Genomic DNA, 21,723 nt, shown 5'->3' with positions numbered 1-21,723 from the left:
AGAGAAAGAAGGAAGAGGTGATAATTATTAAAAGAAAATCTCAAGGTCTGCTAAAACCTTCCATGATTGTCAGCACTCTCTTTCTCCACTCTCTCACTTCAACAACTTCCTATTTATATACAGCGGTTGTCTTATCCAGAACAACCAAGTTGATGTTGCTAACTGCTATGTCAATCTATTACTGTATGTCACATTATTTAATTTGTTAAGGTATAAAATAAAAAATATTAAAAATGACTGCACAATAATGTGTTTTACAATGGCAAAACATATGCAAAGAGTGGGTGGAGTAGTGGGTGTGGTGTGGGCAGGTAGTAGGTAGGATCAGAATTGTCAAGTAACATTTTGGCCTGCCAAGTAGCTTACAACCTGAAATTTTGAGCCCTGGCATAAGTATTCTGGAACTGGAAGGAGGCATGGGAACTTCACTGCGACATCCAGAAGCTAGTATTCACTATACTCTACTAAGAGAATTATATGGCTTTTAACAACTCCCCTGTCCTCTCTTGCAGGAAACAATCCAAGGACAATAAAACTTGAATCTTTAGCAGCGCACCTCTCTCTGCCTACCTCCATGACACGCGGAAAATAACTACTGGGAGGGTAGGGGAAGTGGGAGAGATATTTAAATGTTCTGTTTGGGGTGTCTTTGCCTCCTCCTGGTGGCCAGGTGATGTATTTCTCATAGGTTATCAATCTTTTTGTGGACCCTTACTGCAATTAGAAGGAAAGTATGTTATATTGTAATAAGCAGATAGCAAACAGTGCACAACTTCAGTTATGATTTGAATAAGTAGCTTGTATATCGAAAGGATTAAAGTCCATTGGGCTTCTGACTTCTGTGTGGATATATACAGGGTAGTTTGTTTTAGATTTGGGATGTGTTTGATTTAAAATAAAAAATACTGATATATAATTTGTGTATACAGCTTTATTAGACACATTGAATTAATTTGCTGAATAAAAAGCCAGATTCAGTGAATAAGAAGCCAACTTTAGCCTCATACATAGTTGATAGGGACGCCAGAGCCATGGGGCCCCTGTGGGCATATAGTTGACAAGGGCTGCAGGTCAAAAGATCTGATGGGATATATGGCTAGCAGGAACTTCTGGACTATAAAGTCTGATTACAACCCCAGCTACAGCTTTGCTACACAACCAGGAGTCATTGATTTAAGGGGATAGTCTAGTCAAAATGAAACTTTCATGATAGACTCATGAAAAACTGTCTAAATGTAGCCACCAATCAGCAAGCGCTACATAGGTGCTGAACCAAAAATGGACCGGCTCCTAAGCTTACATTCTTGCCTTTTAAAAATTGAAATACCAAGGGACCAAAGAAAAAATGTTAATAGGAGTAAATTAGAACAATGCTTAAAATTGCACGCTCTATCTGGATCATAAAGTTTAATTTTGACAAGACAATCCCTTTAAATAAAAATGAAATATGTTTGGGGATGAGAACAGGAGTGGGACTAATTTTCGAAATTTGCTGCTTCTTCTAAATAACGATGCCCTTTTCACGGTGTAGTTGGACTACGCTAAAAATAGACTTCTGTTCCTTGTCATTTTAAACTGTTCGGAAGTAATGAACACAGCAATTCATGGTACAGTACTTCGTTCGAGTTTCAAGATGACGTAACCATGTGAGCAAAGCGAAAGCGAGTAGCAAGATGGCGGAACTGAACAGAGGTTATATTAATGAGAGTAGCAATATGGCGGAATTGTTTTAGCTAAGTACAGTTGACATGTCTCATGGACACAGTCATGGTGGCGGCTGTTCTTGTGGAGCGGAGCACACAGAATCTCCAGAGCGGGGAATTGAATATGGTTTATACCAGAAGATCGACATGGATAAGCTGCAGTGTTTAAATGAAAACCAAGAAGGCAGTGGAAGAACGGTGTTCCGAGCATGGGAAGAGAGATGTGACAGAAGCCTGGTGAATACTAAGATGTGTATATTTATTAATTGGCAGGTTTAGATGATTTTAATATTTGAATACCAACGATTCTTGTCGTATTTGATCTTAAACTCTGTGACTGTACATTTTAAATTATCGAGATTTCCCTGATGTGTATACACACCCACTTTATACCTTTTGGCTTTGATTTTATTGACATGTCACTGCTTGTGACTACTACTACTTTTTATGTAATGGCCTTTATTATTAAATGTAATTTATGTTGACACTGTTATTTTTAGTTTGTAGAAAGCGACGCTGATGAGGAATTGCTGTTTAACATCACGTAAGTTTCTTTTTAATATTCGCACTGCCCTCTTTTCCCTGCTTATCCGTTTAGTTTCATTATTTCTCTCTAACATCCACCTACCAACTTCATGCCTACATTTTTAATTTCTTCACATATACTCTTCAAATATATTCTGCCTTTTGGTTTTCCCCTCTTGTGCACCAAATAGTGGTGGTGACATGAATGGCATGTGTTCCTGTCTGGGTGGGCTGCATTGCCATCACATCTCTATGGCCCTGCTAGGTGTTTTATGGATGTCACTACAAACACATGGAAACTTAAAGGGACATAATACTCATGCTAAATCACTTGAAAGTGATGCAGCATAACTGTAAAAAGCTGACAGGAAAATGTCACCTGAACATCTCTATGTAAAAAAGGAAGATATTTTACCTCACAATTTCCTTAGCTCACCAGACTAAGTGCTGTGTAAAAAGTTATCTTTCAGTAACTGCCCAGCTGCAGGTAAAAAAAAAAGACACAAACTGTTTTACTGGGAATATGGAAATAACATGAGTGTGCATGAGGCACGCTCCCTTGAAAGTCCTGGGACAAGCATACTGACTGGCTGCTTAAAGTAAAAAAATAGAATGCCAAGGTACAGCGCTACACTGCCCCAGTAGGGGATTGTGTGGCTTAAGATGGTGTCCACGATCAATATAGTAAAAGATATAATCTCAAAGTCTAAAACTTTAAAATGTCTATATGTAAATGCGTATATAGAATGTATAATAAAAGTGTGTAATAAAAATGTGGATTGTAAAAGATAATATATGGTAATAACAATATTTAATTCAAAATAAAATATAAAAATACAATATAAAAAACAATATAAAAACAATACATCCAAGTACACCCTGTATGCAGAGTTGCGCAACAATCTATGTTTATGTTTGAGTAAATACCCAGTCTTGTGTTACTTTGAAAAAATATATATATATTGTTGTGAAAAAACTAATTGAGGTGTACACCTTAAAAAAAAAAAAAAACTTAAAATGGTGTCAAAAGCGATAAATTCCTGTGTCAAAAATAGTCCTTAATGAAAAAATCGTCCTAAGTAAAGGAAATAAGGTGAATCCTCTGTGTTGTAAATAATTGTCAATGGTGTAGGTGTTGATAAAATAATATTTATCTTCTCAAATGTTGTATCAATGTTTAGGAAATCCTCTTGTACCTAACACATATGAGTTCATGCTGATAACAGGTTCCAATGTCTGTGCTCAGGAAGAAGGTTCCCTTATTCACTCCAGTTACATCAATACCTGATATCTCTCAGTGCTCTGGCCGTGTTATGAATTTAAAAAGAGCAGTAGATTGTTTTCTGATAAATGTAGTTCTGCACCTGTACCATGTGACAGCTATCAGCCAATAACAGACTCTTCCTGCATATGCTAAGTAGGAGCCGGAGCCTCAGGTCATTTAAAAGGCCAGCAGCAGCTGCACATGAAGTAAATGGGAGGGGATAGCTGTCACATGGTACAGGTGCAGAACTACATTTATCAGAAAACAATCTACTGCTCTTTTTAAATTCATAACACGGCCAGAGCACTGAGAGATATCGGGTATTGATGTAACTGGAGTGAATAAGGGAACCTTCTTCCTGAGCACAGACATTGGAACCTGTTATCAGCATGAACTCTTATGTGTTAGGTACAAGAGGATTTCCTAAACATTGATACAACATTTGAGAAGATAAATATTATTTTATCAGCACCTACACCATTGACAATTATTTACAACACAGAGGATTCACCTTATTTCCTTTACTTAGGACGATTTTTTCATTAAGGACTATTTTTGACACAGGAATTTATCGCTTTTGACACCATTTTAAGTTTTTTTTTTTTTTTTAAGGTGTACACCTCAATTAGTTTTTTCACAACAATATATATATATTTTTTCAAAGTAACACAAGACTGGGTATTTACTCAAACATAAACATAGATTGTTGCGCAACTCTGCATACAGGGTGTACTTGGATGTATTGTTTTTATATTGTTTTTTATATTGTATTTTTATATTTTATTTTGAATTAAATATTGTTATTACCATATATTATCTTTTACAATCCACATTTTTATTACACACTTTTATTATACATTCTATATACGCATTTACATATAGACATTTTAAAGTTTTAGACTTTGAGATTATATCTTTTACTATATTGATCGTGGACACCATCTTAAGCCACACAATCCCCTACTGGGGCAGTGTAGCGCTGTACCTTGGCATTCTATTTTTTACTGTACCCTCGGAATCTGGTTGGGAGATTCCGCCTATATTTGGTACGGCTTGTATGGTATTTATTGTGGCGCTGCTAGATATCAACTCATTTGCACTTTTGGCTGCTTAAAGTCCTTTACAATGAGATGTGAATACTTAGGACATTTTGAGGTAAAATATCTTTTTTTTTTTTTACATAGAGATGTTCAGGTGATATTTTTCTAGTCAGCTTTTTACAGCAATGCTGCATCACTTTCAAGTGTTTCAGCATTTGCGCATCATGCCCCTTTAATTTCTTACTGGATGTCACTCTAGGTTGTGTTTTGACTGTTTGTCTCCCCTATAGCTTATTGCCCCCTAGTTTCACAATAAACCGCCTTACAACCTCTGCACACCACTGTCCCTCTTTCATTCATGTATTTTTGCTCAGTCTTTCCTCACTGCTTTTTCTTTTGTTAGTTTCACTGGAAATGTGAAGTTGAAAGGGATCATCTTGATTGGGGATGACAGTGATATGCACCCTGCAGAAATGAGACTGTAAGTCCTGTTTTTGTTTTTTGGTGGAAAGATAGATCTATATTTGGTAGAGAAGTGAACTTTTCCTACTTTATCCTCTTGTACATAATGTGCATGTTAAACATTCTACTTCTAGTTTCTGAATTGCACTGTAAATGCAATATGTGTCAACTGTTAGTTTCTGTAAGGCATGTCACTGTTAAACGTAGAGTATACTGCAAAATTGATTTCCCTTTGAAGTGTTTTTAATAACTTGTTAAAGCAGATGCAGAGTATAGAATGCATTGATAATTGCTCCTTTAGGTTTATTTATGTATATAAAATAGAATTTCCCCCGCTTTAAAACCACAACCCATTAAAATGGACTGAGTTTTCAGGGAGAGCAGACAACTTATCTTATCACTTGTTACATACAAATATCTAATCTTATCTCCATACTTGGAGTCCTGTACTTAGAGACATTTGAAAATTAGCATTTTAGTACTTTTCTCTCTCACCCCCACTAAGAGGATGATTTCTTCTGTACCTACTTGTTTACCCTGTACCACTTTTAGATTATAAATCCCCTTGAACTTTATAGATTATTCCCTGAGGCTTTAAGGTTTACTGACACTTTAAACCCCTGCTTGTTAAAGAGACATAAAAGCACAATATTTTCATGATTCGCATAAAACAAACAATTTTAAACGGCTTTTCAATTTACTTCTATTTAAATTGTTTCATTCTCTAGGTATCCTTTATTGAAAAGCTTACCTAGGTAGGCTGAGGAGCAGCAATGCACTACTGTGAGCTAGCTGGTGATTGGTGGCTGCACATATATTCTTTTTTGTCACCGAGTTACCCATTTATTTTTCAGCTCGCTACCAGTAGTGCATTTGCTGTTCCTTGAAAAAGGGTATCAAGATAATGAAGCAAATTTGATAATAGTCGTAATTTGGAAAGTTGTTTGTGTGTAACATTGTATGCTATATATGAAATAAAAATTTGAATTTAATGTCCCTAAAGGGACATGAAACCCAAAATGTTTCTTTCATGATTCAGATAGAGAATACGATTCTAAACGACTTTCCAATTTACTTCTATTATTTAATTTGCTTCCTTCTCTTGTTATCCTTTGCTGAAATGTTTATCTAGGAAAACTGAGAAGTAGCAAACAACCTAGGTTCTAACTGCTGATTGGTGGCTGCATATATATATACCGATTATCATTGGCTCACCCATGTGTTTAGTCAGCAACCAGTAGTGCATTGCTGCTCATTTAACAAAGCATATCAAGAGAATGAAGATCAATTGATAATAGGAGTAAATTAGAAAATTGCATGCTCTATCTAACATAGTAACATACTAGATGAGGTTGAAAAAAGACTGATCGAGTTCAACCTATACAAATCTAAAATATATACAAAAAGCTCCAGTTAAGCTTAAATAATCCCACTAAAGGGTGACCCATTTAATACTAGCAATCATATCCATGAATTTTGTTTATAGACAGAAATGTATCCAAACAATTTTTAAATGTATCTAGGGTTTTGGCATTCACTACCTCCTTTGGTAATGAGTTCCACAATTGTATTGCTCTTACAGTGAAAAAACGTTTCCGTTGCAGGAGATTAAATCTCCTTTCCTCCAACCTTAAATTGTGACCTCTGGTCACAAACAATTTTCTTGGAATAAACAGAGCTTCTGCCATCTCTGTATATGGGCCTTGAATCATGAAAGAAAAAATGTGGGTTTCATACCCCTTTAAGTCTACTTTACCCCCTTACCCCATCCTATTAAGAATATCTACCAGCCTACCTTCTGACTTTTAAGAATAAACTTACCTCCTATCCCTATATGACTAACGTCCATTTAAGACTATCTGGTCCTTTAACCCCCTGCCCCTTTAAGAGTATCTGACCTCTTACACCTGTCCCTTTAAGACTATCTACACCTCTGCTCCCCCTAGGATGTCTGTGAGTGTGAGCACGTCAGCACATCCACATCAATGTGAGTTTTTTTTTTTAAGTGTTTTTTATTTCTTTATTTTATTTGCCAGCTGCAGTCCAGTCGTAGCGCTAATACTTAGCACATGGGTGGGGATAGGGTTGACACCTCAGTCATGTTTTCCTGGACACACATGAGTTATACATGCTGCAGGGTGTGCAGGGAGGAACTTGTATTGTGTTTCTGGACATCAATATCCATGCACCCCCTGCAGCATGTAAAATTTATAAGTATCCAGGAAAACATGGCTGAGGTGGCAACCCTAGGCCGGGATTTGATGGTAGGGCTGATAATCATATCAAAATTAATGAGCACACAGAGTGTAACCATTTACTATGTGCGGGTGCTGGGGGGTGGAGCATACTCTGGGCAAAGAACTAACAATTGATTCTGGTGCAGTATGGTGTAGCTGTAACTTGTTGCTATGCTTTGGGGAAATTTGTGGAAAAGAAAGGGAAATCACTCCCTGCATTAAAGGGACATGAAACCCAAATTTTTTCTTTTGTGATTTAGAAAGAGCATGCCATTTTAAACAACTTTCTAATTTACTTCCATTATCTCATTTGCTTCATTCTCTTGATATCACTTGCTGAAAAGCATATCTAGATATGCTCAGTAGCTGCTGATTGGCTGCTGCACATAGAGGCCTTGTGTGATTGGCTCGCACATGTGCATTGCTATTTTTTCAACAAAGGATATCTAAAGAACTGAGCAAATTAGATAATAGAAGTAAATTGGAAAGTTGTTTAAAATTACATGCCCTATCTGAATCATGAAAGTTTAATTTTGACTAGACTGCCCCTTTAAGCATGGGAGAGACCATTCAGAGAGCACCTGCATGGCTGGTCAAGTAAGGCAACCCTTTTAACCTCTTCCCTGGGGACATTTTGTTGACTTCACAGACAGAAGTGGATCAGTAATCAATAAAAAAAATAATAAAAATATATATATTTTTTTAAACTCTACTATCATATAGGGAAACACAATGTTTCACAGAACACAGATTGCTAAACAGATGCAGATCAGGAATGTTGTTTTTATACAGTTTGACATAGAACTGTTAAAGGGACATAAAACCCAACACTTTTCTTTCATGATTCAGATATAATATACAGTTTTAAACTTTCCAGATTACTTCTAATATCAAGTTTTCTTTGTTTTCGTGTTATCCTTTGTTAAAAAGCAGGAAGGTAAGTTCAGGAGCGTGCATGTGACCGCAGCACTATATGGCAGCAGTTTTGCAACAGTGTTATGCAAGAGCACTAGATGAGAGCACTATTTCCTGTCATGTAGTTCTCCAGATGTGCACGCTACATAGTGTGTTCGTATCTGTCATAATTTGGTTAAGTGAGAATTTGTGTGTTATCCCTGCCTCATTTAAATAGAGAACAACATACTAGACCACCCTTACTTGTGTGAGGCTTTCATGACAGAGTTGTTTATTTCCTTTACAACATTTTCAGGCTTGATAACACTATATTAAAGTGTGCACACATTTTAGACACTTGGCCAAAAACTGCACACTGCTAAAAACAAACTAGAGCATCCGTTTTCTGATATACCAAATAAGAGTTACCCCATTGCATCTTTTTAGATATAGCTGCAAGTAAAGACCTTAAAATGGTTTAAGGGGATAAATGTTGAGCCAACTCAATAATAAACATTCTCAATATGACCATCATGTAAAATGAGATATAGCTGTAGACTCCAATTTTAAATATTTTCAAATAGTTAACTAATTTTAACACTTTAAGCCTGTTTTCTTTCGTGCTTTTCTTTCAGGTTTAAGAACATACCCCAGATGAGTTTTGATGATACTGGTCGTGAAGCTGATCAGGTCTTTAGTCTAAATACTGACCTTACTGGAGAGCTGGAGTATCCCACAAAGTATGAACTGACATTTGTTTGTTACTCATGTTCTAAGGAGCATGGGAGTTAAAATAAAACTTTCATGATTTAAATAGAGAGTGCAATAAAAATTAACTTTTATTATCAAAGTATCAAATTATTAAATTATCAAATGCAGTTGTGTTTACAACAGTGTTCATTTTAGAGTGCTCAAGACACATGAACGCTCATGAGCCTACCTAGGTGTTTTGTCATGGAATGGAGCTAAACATTTCAACAAAGGATACCAAGAGTAAGGGATAAATATGACAGTAGAAATACAATACTTTTTTATTTTTTTATGTAAATTTTAGGCTCTGAATCATGAAACTTTAATTTTGACTTCCATGTATCTTTTAAACTACAATGAGATGGTTGAAATGAGAGTTCGGGACAGACAGATTTAGTGAGCCTTATCTCATATACACTTGATCTAATCTTCGCCAGCAGGTGCGCTCTCTCTCTCTCCACTAACTACCCATTTCATCTTTAGGATCACCTAATGACATGCAGCATCAAAGCACCCAGTACTTTCCCACTTCCAAATCCTTCTGAAAGGTGCAATAAAAGTCTAAAACCTGCTCTGAGCAATCTACCTCACCCTGTGCATCCTCCCTGGCTGCTCCATACAAGCTAACACACTACTTGCAGAAATAGTGTCACACTCCATTCACTTTCTACACTACCAATTTATGTTACACTCTTACTCCTGTACCCTCAACCTCAGCAGAACTTCTTTACAACTTTCTTTTTCATATTGCCATCCAATGTCATATATATATTTTCTACATTTAATTCCCTTCTAAGCCCAACTTAAACTCCCTTTACCACTTACCTCTCAGCATAAGACTTCACTAATCACATCAACAAAATTAGACATGATCTAACCTACTATCATTTCCACCAACAGCTCACAACTGATCTCTAATACACAAAATGAGACTACACACAAACTGCTTCTTTGAACCTGTCACACAGTGTGAGACATTTGCCTTCTTATCATAACCCCAATTCCTTTGGTCCAATTCCCTCACAATTATTGCCCTCGTTTAACTACATCTACATCCACTATCACTAATGCTTTATTCACATTACTTCAGACAGCACCCTCATCATTTTAACCGTCCACACTTGCGTTGGGGTTATACTTTTGACTTATAACTATGATCTGCTCCTTACATTTAGTCACTGGCTATATCTTGCGGGTTTCAGCTCAAAAAACTATCTCTAGAATTCAGCATATCCTCCTACAAGATACTCACTCATCCTATGCTACCTTTAACTACTGCAACTCCTTCCACGCTGCTATCCAAATGACTGTTTGTCTCAACTGCTGCAATCCACCATGAATGTCTGCCAGATGCTTCTTTTTTCACATATCACCTTGTATGCTGCATCTCACTGTTAATCTGTCCATTTACTTCCATTAGCCCCTGTTAGCAGATATTCTCCCACCTAACCTGTTGGTGTGACCTGCTACTTGACTTGCCTCTGACTTTATTGTGTGCATGTATTAGGGTTTGTCTTGTACTGCAACAGATCTCTGGATTTCTTTTTCTTGCTCTTTACGAGGTGCCTCAAGCTTTCAAAGTTTCAAGCATTTTGTAAACAACCTGTTCAGAAATAAGTATAATTTACAGTAACATGTGGGGCTATAGAGCAGATGGTAACTCACGGGTGGGAGCATTTAACTTCTTATTGGTTATGTAACTGTGTTTTGTCAATAAAAATATTGTAATCAGTCACTTGTTTTTCTTTAGGATAGCTCGCTTTTCAAACGTGACACATCTCTCAATCCATATTTCCAAGAACTTTGGAGCAGAGAAAACAAAGATTTATTACATTGGTTTAAAGGGTGAATGGACAGAGGTATGAAGATTACTCAGTTTGTGGTGTTCACTAATATTTATTATAATAGATACACTGTATACCAATTGTTAATTATGTAGCCGTAAGTCTAATTTGATAGGGTGCTCAAATGGTCAGGAACCATATATATTGGCTTGTGCTTCTAACTGTAAAATGAGTTCCTGGTACATGTATTAAACAAGACCTTAAACAGTTTGTCATCCACTGACCTCTTAAAGTGAAAGTAAATCCTAGCGTTTTACAAACGCTAAGATTCTCTATTGAAACAAATAAAGGGCACTTTCATTCATGAAGTATAAGATACTTCATGTAGAAAGCTCCTTTATTTGATTCAACCGATCGCCGCTTTTAGTTCATACAGCAGCCCACGGCTAAAAAATTTTTTGGCTAAGAGGTGACATTTTCACCTCTTAGCCAATAGCCGTGCAGTAAATCCGACTTGGCGCCCATGGGAGCTGGATTTACCTCACGGCTATTGGCCAGGGATAGGCAAGGTGTCCGTACACAAACACTGGTGTCCACGACTGGCCCTTGCAGTGTTCGCCACCTGTTTTGTGGTGGGGAGAGAGCAGTGAATACTGGTCCTGACTCCCTCCTTGACGAACGTGGCACCAAGTTTTGCAGAGTTGGGGACGCCCGTGTGATGCCACTCAGTAGCAGGGAAGTGAGAGAGGGAAGAAGCAAGCTGCCTGCAGTGCAGCTTGTGTCAACAACCCCTGAGTCATGACCAGTCCTGATTCCTTGATCTGTGCAGCAGCGTAGTTCTGGTGTCTGTGTAAAAGACCGCTGCCTACTCTGACAAACCTAACAAAGTAAGTAACCAAGCATGATGATCATGTGATTAACATCAAGGTGGGTTGGTAGCTTTGGTCAGGAGCTGCAGAGCCCCCAAGTAGCCTCTTTAAACTGATTGCTTTGACCCCCATCATTCTCAGACAGTATCAAGTGTCCCAGCAGCAGGAGCCTCCAGGATTCTATTGAAACAGGGGTCCCAGACTCCCCATAATCCTAGGGGCTCCCAGTGAACGTGTTAGCAGCCAGGGGATCTGCATGCTGAGACCACCCAGGGAAGAATGAAGAGTTGAAACAGGCTCTCTGCAGGTAATAGAATTAGGAGAGCTGGTAACAATTCTGTCCTGCTTGTGCTCAGGTGGAATTCAGTCCTGCTTCACCACAGATACATATTTTATTTCTGGGTGCTAATGGGCTGTACATGAAAAGCGCTGCCCATACTGTATGGAGCATTAGGTGTGCTGCAGGGGGGATATTAAGAGAGGGAGGGATTATAAAGCAACTGCTCTGACTAGTTAATGGTGTCTGTAATGCCGCTCTCCTGACTTATAGAAACATAGAATGTGTCAGACAGATAGGAACCATTCTGCCCAATTTTCTGGATACTTTCATTAGTTCCTGGTCTTATCTTATAACTAGCGTAGCCTTATGCTTATCCCATGCATGTTTAAATTCACTGTCTCTACCACTTCTGCTTGAATGGCTATTCCACTATGCATCCACTACCCTCTCGGTAAAGAGATTGTTTTTTTATGTTTTTAATTTGAAATATACCTTGGTGTCCTTCACTAAGGTCTGTACTTTGGAAAATGTCCGCTACAGCCTTGGTCCGTGCCTATCCCTGCTATTGGCTAAGAGGTGAAAACGTGTACCCACCAGACCTCCCTGATATAACCCTTCTAATAACCAACATGTGAAACATATGTGAACAATACCAGAAAATCACCCTGCCGCAAACCGCCAACTGCCCAGACACCCTACGTCCACTGACAAAGCAACCGCGCCCTTCAATGACGTCATCAACAGCCGCCGTGAGGATCCGAGGCAGCTGTAGTGTCGTCATGGGAACGGTAAACAAACAACCCTTAACAGAGCAAGTCAGGCTTTTAACAGCGGACCGGAGGGTGATCGAGGAGAAGAATATATGGTTAAAATGGCCCCCTACATGCCAACATACAGAAGGGATATAATAATCTGAACCTATGAGAAAAAAATATATATACATATTCTAACAATTACGCAAATGTATAACAAAAAATAGAGCCCCTATGTAAAGAGCATAAACGGGTTTTACAAAATATTACCCAATATTATAAGTGAACCGACAGTGCCAATCTATACACATAAGTATCAATGGCAACTGAACAAGATACCTTATGAACAATGCATATGAAGATTGCCATCAATATGTGATGCTATACACAGGGCTTCAATGCCCAAGGAGTAGATAGAAACATATATTCATATAGAGGAGGTTCCCGTAGGCAGCTGAGTCACTTGTACCAACATCCAAAGTCTATCATTGTATTGAGGCCCCTTGGGGTAACTGTATCCAAGTCGAAAATCCATTTGGCTTCAAGCCATAGTAGGGCCAATGCCCTATCACCTGCCCGTCTCAGCCGAGGGACAGGATCAATGAGTATCACTCTTAGCATTGATACCGAGTGCCCTGCTTGCAAGAAATGTCTCGCGACTGGTTGTTCTGAGCTGCCTTTATTAATGGCCTGGCGTATGGCAGATTTATGGTTCGCCAGCCGTTCACGGAGGTAGATCATAGAATGGTAAGCTTGTGTCTTTTGCCACTATTTTCCAATTATCTTTAATGGTGGCTGCTACCATTTCCGAGCCCGGAGTCTAGGTAGCTTCCTTCCTTTCTACATTCCTCACGGTGAGACTTTTTTGTGTTTGTTGCTCAGCAACTAAAAGTTGTTGTTCGATAAGACATTGGGGGTATCCACGCTGTATACATTTTTGAGCCATTTCTTGTAGCTGATAGTCCTTATGGGAACCTTCTGTGTTATTCCCGACGACCCTCAGGAGCTGCGAGGAACTGACACCATTCCTTTGGGTATAAGGGTGAAAACTATCATAGTGTAGAATAGAGTTCTTATCAGTATCCTTATGATACAAGGTGGTCTGTAAACTGCTTATACCTCCCATTTCAGCTTTGTATATCTCTAAATCCAAAAAGTGGATTTTCTGATGATTCCATTCTATCTTGAACCTAATTGTAGATTCTAGAGTATTTAGCGCATTGAACCACTCCATGAGTGATTCAGATTACCCCTACATATTAGAAACACATCGTCGATGTAGCGACAATAGTATCTAATGGAGCTGTGCTGCAGATCAAAAATATTATGTAGCTCATATTGACCCATATATAGGTTGGCATAGGATGGGGCCATGCTTGACCCCATTGACGTACCCAAAATTTGACGATTTTTTTTTTTTTTTGTCAAATCTAAATTTTTTTTTTCTAAGTACAACTCCATCAGATTCAACAAAAACTTGATGGGGGGATCAGAGTAATGTTCACTGTCGATCAATTGCTCCTTTATCATTTGTACCTCATGCTTATGGGGAATTACGGTGTATTGACTTACTACGTCCATAGTAACGAGTAAGTCTAACTCACTGCTTATGTCAAAAGTCTTCAGAAGATTAATTAACTCGAAAGAGTCTCTCGGGTATGACTTAGTGGATTGAACTACTGGCTGAAGGAAAAAATCAATATATTTAGCCAAAGGCTGAAAAAGAGATCCCCTGGCAGAAACAGTTGGTCTACCAGGGGAATTATCCAGGGTCTTATGGATCTTGGGAAGCAAATATAGAATAGGGCAAATGGGTTTATCCACTGTCAAAAATGCCCATGTGTCATCATCAATGATGTTAGCAGTATGTGCCAATCCCAAGATCCCATCAACCATTTTCTTAAAGCCAGAAGTAGGGCTTCCTGACAGTTTGGTATATGTAACCCCGTCATATAATTGTCTGTGCACTTCCATTCTATATTTGGCATAGTCGAGGACAACTATGGCACCGTCCTTATCGTCGGGCCTTATGACAATCTCTCTGTCAGTAGAGAGAGCCTTAATGGCCATCCTTTCATACTGAGTGAGATTATCTCTACCCTGTGCTATTTTAGAATGAATGTCAGACAATGTAGACACGCAAACCTGATGAAACGTCTTAATCGAGGTATGAGTGTTGATAGGTTCAAAAGTGCTTGCCCCTTTAAAAGGTTTGTGTATGTAATCGCCTTTATCCTTAAAGAAATCTTTTACCTTTTAAGTGGCGCTGAAACCTGCCAAAATCAACATGTAAGTTAAATAAACTGCACTTACATCTGAGTACAAATGCTAGACCTTTAAGTATGCTATGCTCTTCTGGGCCCAGGGGCCACGCACTAAGATTATATACTATTGTTTCTGTTTCCTGTTTGTCACATTTTTTTTTTATTTTTTTTTATATATATAAAATCATTGGTGGTGCAGCACTCTCAGAGACATAAAGCAAGTATATTTCTGCCTGGTGTGCACTTTAGAGTACAATACAACAGTCCAAAATGAAAGGCATTCACCGGGTCTAAACATAAAGAAATGGATAAGGTATGACTAAACAAATAAACACACACCAGCCACTGCATAAAGGGCATGACATTAATGCGGCAGGTGGCTGGGTCTAAATATGAATTTAATTGTGGATGAAATAAGGATTATATAACCTAGTATAACTCCACTACATAATATAAGAGAAATTATATATTTGATTGAATACAACATTTAAAAAGGATAACGTAAATGACCGGAAGTGTTAGAAAAATACACTTTCGGTTTGGAGTTAGTCGGCCACCGGATATAGACAAAAAACCAGTCTTGATAAAGGTCTTTGAGAGGCCGAAACGCGTTGACCACTAGTAAGCCTATTTTCATTTACTATTTTTATGTAAAAACGATGTACACTATTGTACCTTTCTTTTACAGAAGGACCAATCAGGGAGTTTCTAATATACTCTTCAAGAGAGTTGAATATCACTATCACATCACTTTTTGGGGAGTTATATACAATTGACACACTACACAAGGAGTTACAGCATCATTTTGTCACTTTTACATAGGACGTTTTTGTTGATACATTCACTGGATATCACAAAGTTTCTCACAAGGTACTTTGGATTAAACATCTGCAAGTTAAAGTTTGCACACCATTTTTTGAACACCGTGATTTGAATTTTTTATTTTTATTTTCACAATTTTTTTTTTTTTTTTTTTTTATATTTTTATTGAGAACATAAGTAAATACATATAAGAAAGTCATGCGGGTACATTTTACACTTTACAGCAGTATATTCATTCTGTTACAAACCCTCAGAAATTTTAAGTCTTCATTTCTCCCCCCTAAATATGACAGTATTGGCCACTCTTGGACCTGATATAAATTCAGTGTACAGACATGGGGTACTATATAGTATTAGGATAAACAAGGTTTGTGTCAGCATAATAAAATGGAAAAATTATTTTAGCAAAATTCAGACTACATTCTTTGAAAAGTAAAGTTCATAATAAAGTAGGATATAATAAAATAAAAGGTCATAAGAAAAATTTACTGTGTGGGGCCTCCGAATTTAAATCATAAACTAACTGTGTTACAATGTTGTTAACATATTCTTATGTGCCACTCTGGTATTATAAGGGATAGGTTAAGTACTTACATAAATGTCATTAGGATAAGTGGTCTCATGCTTAGGTCTAGGCTTATCATATTTACATTTCTCCACAGCCGCTTGCCGCATGCCGCTAGAAGGGACCCTTTGTCAAATCAGGATTATAGTGCATATGGGTACATAAACATCATAGACATCCTCTTATTTAGTGTCTTCCCAGGAATCCCCCCACAAAACTTCCAGAAAAAAAATATATATATATATATATATGTTCACTAGCAATACCAGACATTCATATTGCCTATTCTAGGTATCTAAATAATGGGAAAAAATCTTATAACTATATAGACTAGATGGAACCTATGTTATGGACATAGACATATGAGGTATCAAGCAGTGTGGCAAATTGGCTGAAGTTCACATAGTCTGAGAGTTCCTAAAACAATGCCACACAATCTATAGGACGTGTACGTGTTAATAAACCCTCATCTTAACTATAAACAATTAAACTGAGTTTGCATGGGTGATATGGTGTTAACTGACTGATTTAACCATATGTAAATCACAGTCCAGCTGCAAGAAGAGTGCAGAGTGAAGAAGATGGGTAATAGGTGTCCCGGCATCTTTACTACTAAGACCCAGAGGCACTAGTGTTGCCAATCCGGTGTCAGCTTCAGAACCCGTCTGCTCAGCTGGGCTATTCGTGGCTGAGTTACCAGTATCGGAGAACATGTTCCTGTTCAGCGGCCATGAATCACATGCTGTCTCCGCTGTCTCACCGGGTCCCTCCAGCGCGGTCTGTAAGTGAAAGTCAGTCAAGACTGTTTCTGTATTGTAAGGGCTGTTCTTGTCATACCCTGCTGTTTTATGTTGAACCCGCTCTTTCATCTGTATCAGAAGTTTGTCTGCACATGGAGGTTTGCTCTTTATTATAATATCCCTCCGGTCGCCATCTTTGTTTGTGGGTATTGAAGGGATCTGTGCTGGTTCTCCTGCAGTTATGTGTTGTATCGGTAGCAGAGTATTCTTTGTGCAGTCCAACGGGGGTGATCGCTGGCAGATTCTAAGAGGTATATTCTCTAGTTTAGCAAACCGCTGCTCCAGTTCCTGCTCTAAGATTACTTCCCATGCGGTCGCCATCTCAACAGTGTCTGGTGTGCGGCAATGTGGCAACAGGGGTGCGCACTTCTATAAGATTGTTAGTTGTTGATCGCTTATTCTCTGTTATTTCCAAAGGAGGGTTATATGGTGGTGAAGAATTGGTAAGTCGGAGTAGTCCGACGGCACCAATAACCCTGTTTCTTCCCGGTGGGGGGGGGGGGGGTGATTACCTAACAGTGGGCCGCCGCCCTTGGCCTTAATGTACCGAGCCGAGTCTCCAGGGTCATAAAAACAGCAGGAAAGGCAGATATGTGTTCACAACTGCTAGGGTTATGATGTCTTTATCAGATATATACGTGATCCTGCTATTAGTACACAATAAACAGCGGTTTACTGTAAATTCGGCCGGAGCCCTCAGAAGATGCGTCCTTCCTCGAACGCTGCACGGACACGCCCCCCTATTTTCACAATTTTTAATATAAAAGAATTTTTTTCTTGAAGATACTTTTTTCTAAGTTGCAGGATACAATTCAACACTCCTGGATACACTCAAAATTGCACTTTTATTGCAACCTATACTTGCATTTTTTATTGCATTTTTACTACATTTTTCCATTTTTTTTTATCTTTATTGGACACTACCCACAGGATATAATCAACACTCCCTAAATCTCCTAGTTTTACGGACATTGATTTTGTAAAACTTTCATGCTCATTGTTTTTAAAACTATTTTAATTAATGTTTTGGAATTTTTGAAATTCTTTTAATTTTTCATATATACGTGGATCCATGTTTTTGTTTTTATGAACTGTAAAATCTATGCACTGTTACATTTTATGCACTGTAATACTGCATTAAATCAAGCGTTTAAAGTTTAAGAAGTTGTTTGCTATTATTAGATCCAGCCTCCGTCAGGTTAGGCGCTTTGGTTATAAACTTCTTACTTGATCACTCCGTTTTGACAGCTAGGTTTCAATCTTTCAGAGCACAAGGGTCCACTGTTAGCAGGTGCTAGGTATTTAGAATTGCAATAATAACTTATGAAACCTTGTGACACTATTAAGCAATAAGCATAGAGAACAAAAATAAAATAAGAAGCTTCAGGCTGTACAGCCCAGTCATTTCTATGGTTGGATATACGTGAGTAAGGGCTGCTTGTCTTTTTGTTGGACCCATTCATAATAAAGGTCCATACTTGATTGTAGCCTTTAATCGTTTGGGTGTAGGTAAAAGCCGGATCCATGCCTAATTTAGAAAAATGCACACAAATTGAAGTGTTTTCCGCACAAACACATCCAGACACTTCTGTATCCAACAACATTTTACTGCAAAACATTTGGGTCCTTTTAGAACCAACACTTTTTTTTACAGAAAAACGAACGGATCCTGTCGGATCCATACCTAATTTCGACAGATACACACATTTAATTGTTTTCTACACAAACACATCCAGACTCTACTGGATCCAACAACATTTTATTCAAAAACATCTGGGTCCTTTCAGAACCAACACTTTTTTTTACAGAAAAACAGCTGGATCCTGTCTGATCCATGCCTAATTTAGACAGATACACACAGATTTAAGTGTTTTACACACAAACACATCCAGACACTTCTGGATCCAACAACACCTAATCACTAATTTCCTGATTTATCTACTTTACATGTAAGACCGGTCCCACCCGCTCTTACGTGTACATTCCTGCGCGTTCTTGTGAGGCGTAGTCCATTACGCACGCGCAGAAAACATCGCTGCTGTGATACACATTAAAAGAATGAATGAGTATATCAATTATTGTGTATCGTAGCAGCGATCACCTCACACTGACACACAGCTCACACCAGTGTGTGTCTGTCCCGGGAGCCTCTGAGGTAACTGGACCTATACGTGTCCCTCCCGGCTGCTGCAAGGTGACTCGTGCCCGCTCAAGGAGATGCCTTCTGACACAAGAGACTATCCGCTAGAAACTAGACCCCCGAGCTTGGCTGTCCACGCAAAGCCCACCCCCGGACTACCTGCTCCACACCACAGCCAGGGCGCACAATCAGCAGCACCCAGCTACCAATGTGCAGGATATCTGACAGCTGACGGGGCTGGGGGCAGAAGAGGACGATGAGGAAGAGTTGGCTGAGGATTAGCTGTGCAGCCAGCGGGCACCAGGCGGTAAAGGTCCCCATGTGGGGTGCAGAAGCAGAGGAGACTGGCTTCCAATGTCTGGGAGAGGAGGATCATGCACGGGCTGAACTACACGTTTGACCTGCTTCACAATGTCATCACCTCCTTCAACAACAAGACTCTGCAAATGGCCCAGATCCAAGATTACAAGCCAAAAATGCTAATGCGCATGCGTGTCTCATGAACATGCATATATTGCGGCCGAAAAATAAATGACGCATGCGTATATAGCATTGTAGGCGTTAATCCTGTCTGTTGGGATGCCAGTGGGGGACCAATCAAAATGCTTTAGAATGTATTCGTCATTCTAAAACAATTGCCAGGCAGAGTTACAGCGATAGAACAGAGCATTGTAAAAGGTCATTTTTAGGTTTAAATAATGAAGTTTGAAAAATGATGACAAACACACTAATTTTATGTTTAATTTTTAAATCTGAATAGTGGAACGTGATAGTTAAATATTCCTTTAAAAACATCTGGGTTCTTTCAGAACCACCCCTTTTTTTTTTAACAGAAAAACAGCTGGATCCTGCCTGATCCATGCCTAATTTAAACAGATACACACAAATTTAAGTGTTTTCCACACAAACACATACAGACACTTCTGTATATATCAATATTTTACAGAAGAACATTTGGGTCCTTTCAGAACCAACACTTTTTTTTTTACTGAAAAACAGCTGTATCCTACCGGATCCATGCCTAATTTCGAAAGATACGCACACATTTAAGTGGTTTCCACACAAACACATCCATACACTTCTGTATCCAACAACATTTTAATACAAAACATTTGTGTCCTTTCAAAACCAACACTTTTTTTTTTTACAGAAAAAATGCCGGATCCATGTCTAATTTAGGCAGATATACACAAATGTGTTTTCCACAAAAATACACCCAAACGTTTTTGTGTAAAATATTGATGGATCCAGAAGTGTCTGGGTGTGTTTGTGTGTAAAACACTTAAATGTGTGTGTATCTGTCTAAATTAGGCATGGATCCGGCAGGATCCTGCTGTTTTTCTGGGAAAAAAAAGTGTTGGTGCTGAAAGGACCCATATGTTTTTCAGTAAAATGTTGCTAGATACAGAAGTGTCTGGAATCGGATGTGTTTGTGTGGAAAAAAAATACATTTGTGTGTTTTTGTCTAAATTAGGCATGGATCCGGCTTTTACCTACACCCCAATCGTTTTACGTATTCTCCAACTGGTTCTCCGTTTGGGAATTTGTCTGCCTACAGCCTTATACATTTACCTTGTAGTGTAGCAATTAATCATCAAAATAGCCTTAGGTATTTATCAGATTCCTTCCTGATTCTCAGTGACTTTTGCTTTAAACTTGATATGTATCTATTCCCCTTACTGTAGAACTGTGATTCTGTTTGGAATGCGGATTTTTAGACATAAAATATGCACGCCTACCTACTAAAACCAGAGGCATTTTTTATATGGTTTATTTAGTCACTATTTTTTGTGACTGTACCCGATACTGCAAACATTCTGAATGGTATTTATTGATGTGCTGAAAGTTTCAGGAAAAAAACACATATATGAAGAAATATGGTACTTTGTGGGGACAGCCTTATGGAGATAGGACATTTAGGGGATAAGAGCAACATGGGAGTTTGGCCATATATGTATAAGCAAACCAATACATGTATCATCCATATAAAAAATACACATAAATATATTAAAACGTGAAAGCAATGTGTATAGCAAAAGGGTTTTCACTGCTTATTGGTTGATTGAGGCAAGTCTGACAAGAAAAGTATATTATTCAAAGGAGCTACACAATATCTTCAAAATGTAACCCATTTTGAAACACGATTTCTACATTAGGATTTGAGGAGTGATGTAGGAGTTTAAAAATGTAAGATGAGGGATAATATTAGTAATATTGTAGTCATTTACTTCCATGTGTGAGCTTTTATGTTATTGTATCTTATTTTTCAGGCACATCGACACGAAGTGACAATCTGCAATTACGAATTATCCGCAAATCCATCGGATCACAAAGCTAAACAGATTACACCGGAGACTCACTTCATCTCTTAAACAGTGGTGTTTCAGACAATACATGTTAATAAATGGTGTTTTGTGTGTTATGCTCTAGTGTTATGTGTGTTATTTTGGGTAAAGAGAATGCGACAATTACTTTAATATTGTGGTCTACGGATGTTCTGGCTGGGTGCAGTTCTATAAATCTGTTTCCGCCACACTCAAAATGGCGCCAAATACGTTCTGCGTTTTTTTGC

The 21,723-nt window shown here is 38.3% G+C and overlaps 1 protein-coding gene across 2 annotated transcripts; it reads left to right on the top strand.

The window, feature by feature from the left end:
• Nucleotides 1–1,687: 1,687 nt before the first annotated feature.
• PITHD1 (PITH domain containing 1) lies at nucleotides 1,688–21,573 on the top strand. 2 transcript variants are annotated; one of them, XM_053704834.1, is made up of 6 exons: nucleotides 1,688–1,940; nucleotides 2,204–2,247; nucleotides 4,936–5,013; nucleotides 8,761–8,865; nucleotides 10,631–10,734; nucleotides 21,422–21,573. In XM_053704834.1, exons 1-5 carry the CDS (start codon nucleotides 1,749–1,751, stop codon nucleotides 10,722–10,724), a joined length of 513 nt encoding a protein of 170 aa, XP_053560809.1. In that variant the 5' UTR covers nucleotides 1,688–1,748; the 3' UTR covers nucleotides 10,725–10,734; nucleotides 21,422–21,573. The 2 variants fall into 2 exon arrangements, with proteins under 2 accessions (XP_053560809.1, XP_053560808.1); XM_053704833.1 differs by having other exon boundaries at nucleotides 1,700–1,940; nucleotides 10,626–10,734.
• The last annotated feature ends 150 nt before the right edge of the window (nucleotides 21,574–21,723 follow it).

The sequence above is a fragment of the Bombina bombina genome, chromosome 3, assembly GCF_027579735.1.
Source record: "Bombina bombina isolate aBomBom1 chromosome 3, aBomBom1.pri, whole genome shotgun sequence".
Lineage (NCBI taxonomy): Eukaryota > Metazoa > Chordata > Amphibia > Anura > Bombinatoridae > Bombina > Bombina bombina.
This window is presented reverse-complemented; position numbering and strand designations above follow the sequence as displayed.

Excerpts from the sequence above, each read along its gene's own strand:
- PITHD1 (XM_053704833.1), top strand. The coding sequence starts at position 1,749 with ATGTCTCATGGACACAGTCATGGTGGCGGCTGTTCTTGTGGAGCGGAG. Across the intron at positions 1,941-2,203 it reads AGAGATGTGACAGAAGCCTG|TTTGTAGAAAGCGACGCTGA; the intron begins GTGAATACTAAG and ends TGTTATTTTTAG. Across the intron at positions 10,735-21,421 it reads TAAAGGGTGAATGGACAGAG|GCACATCGACACGAAGTGAC; the intron begins GTATGAAGATTA and ends CTTATTTTTCAG.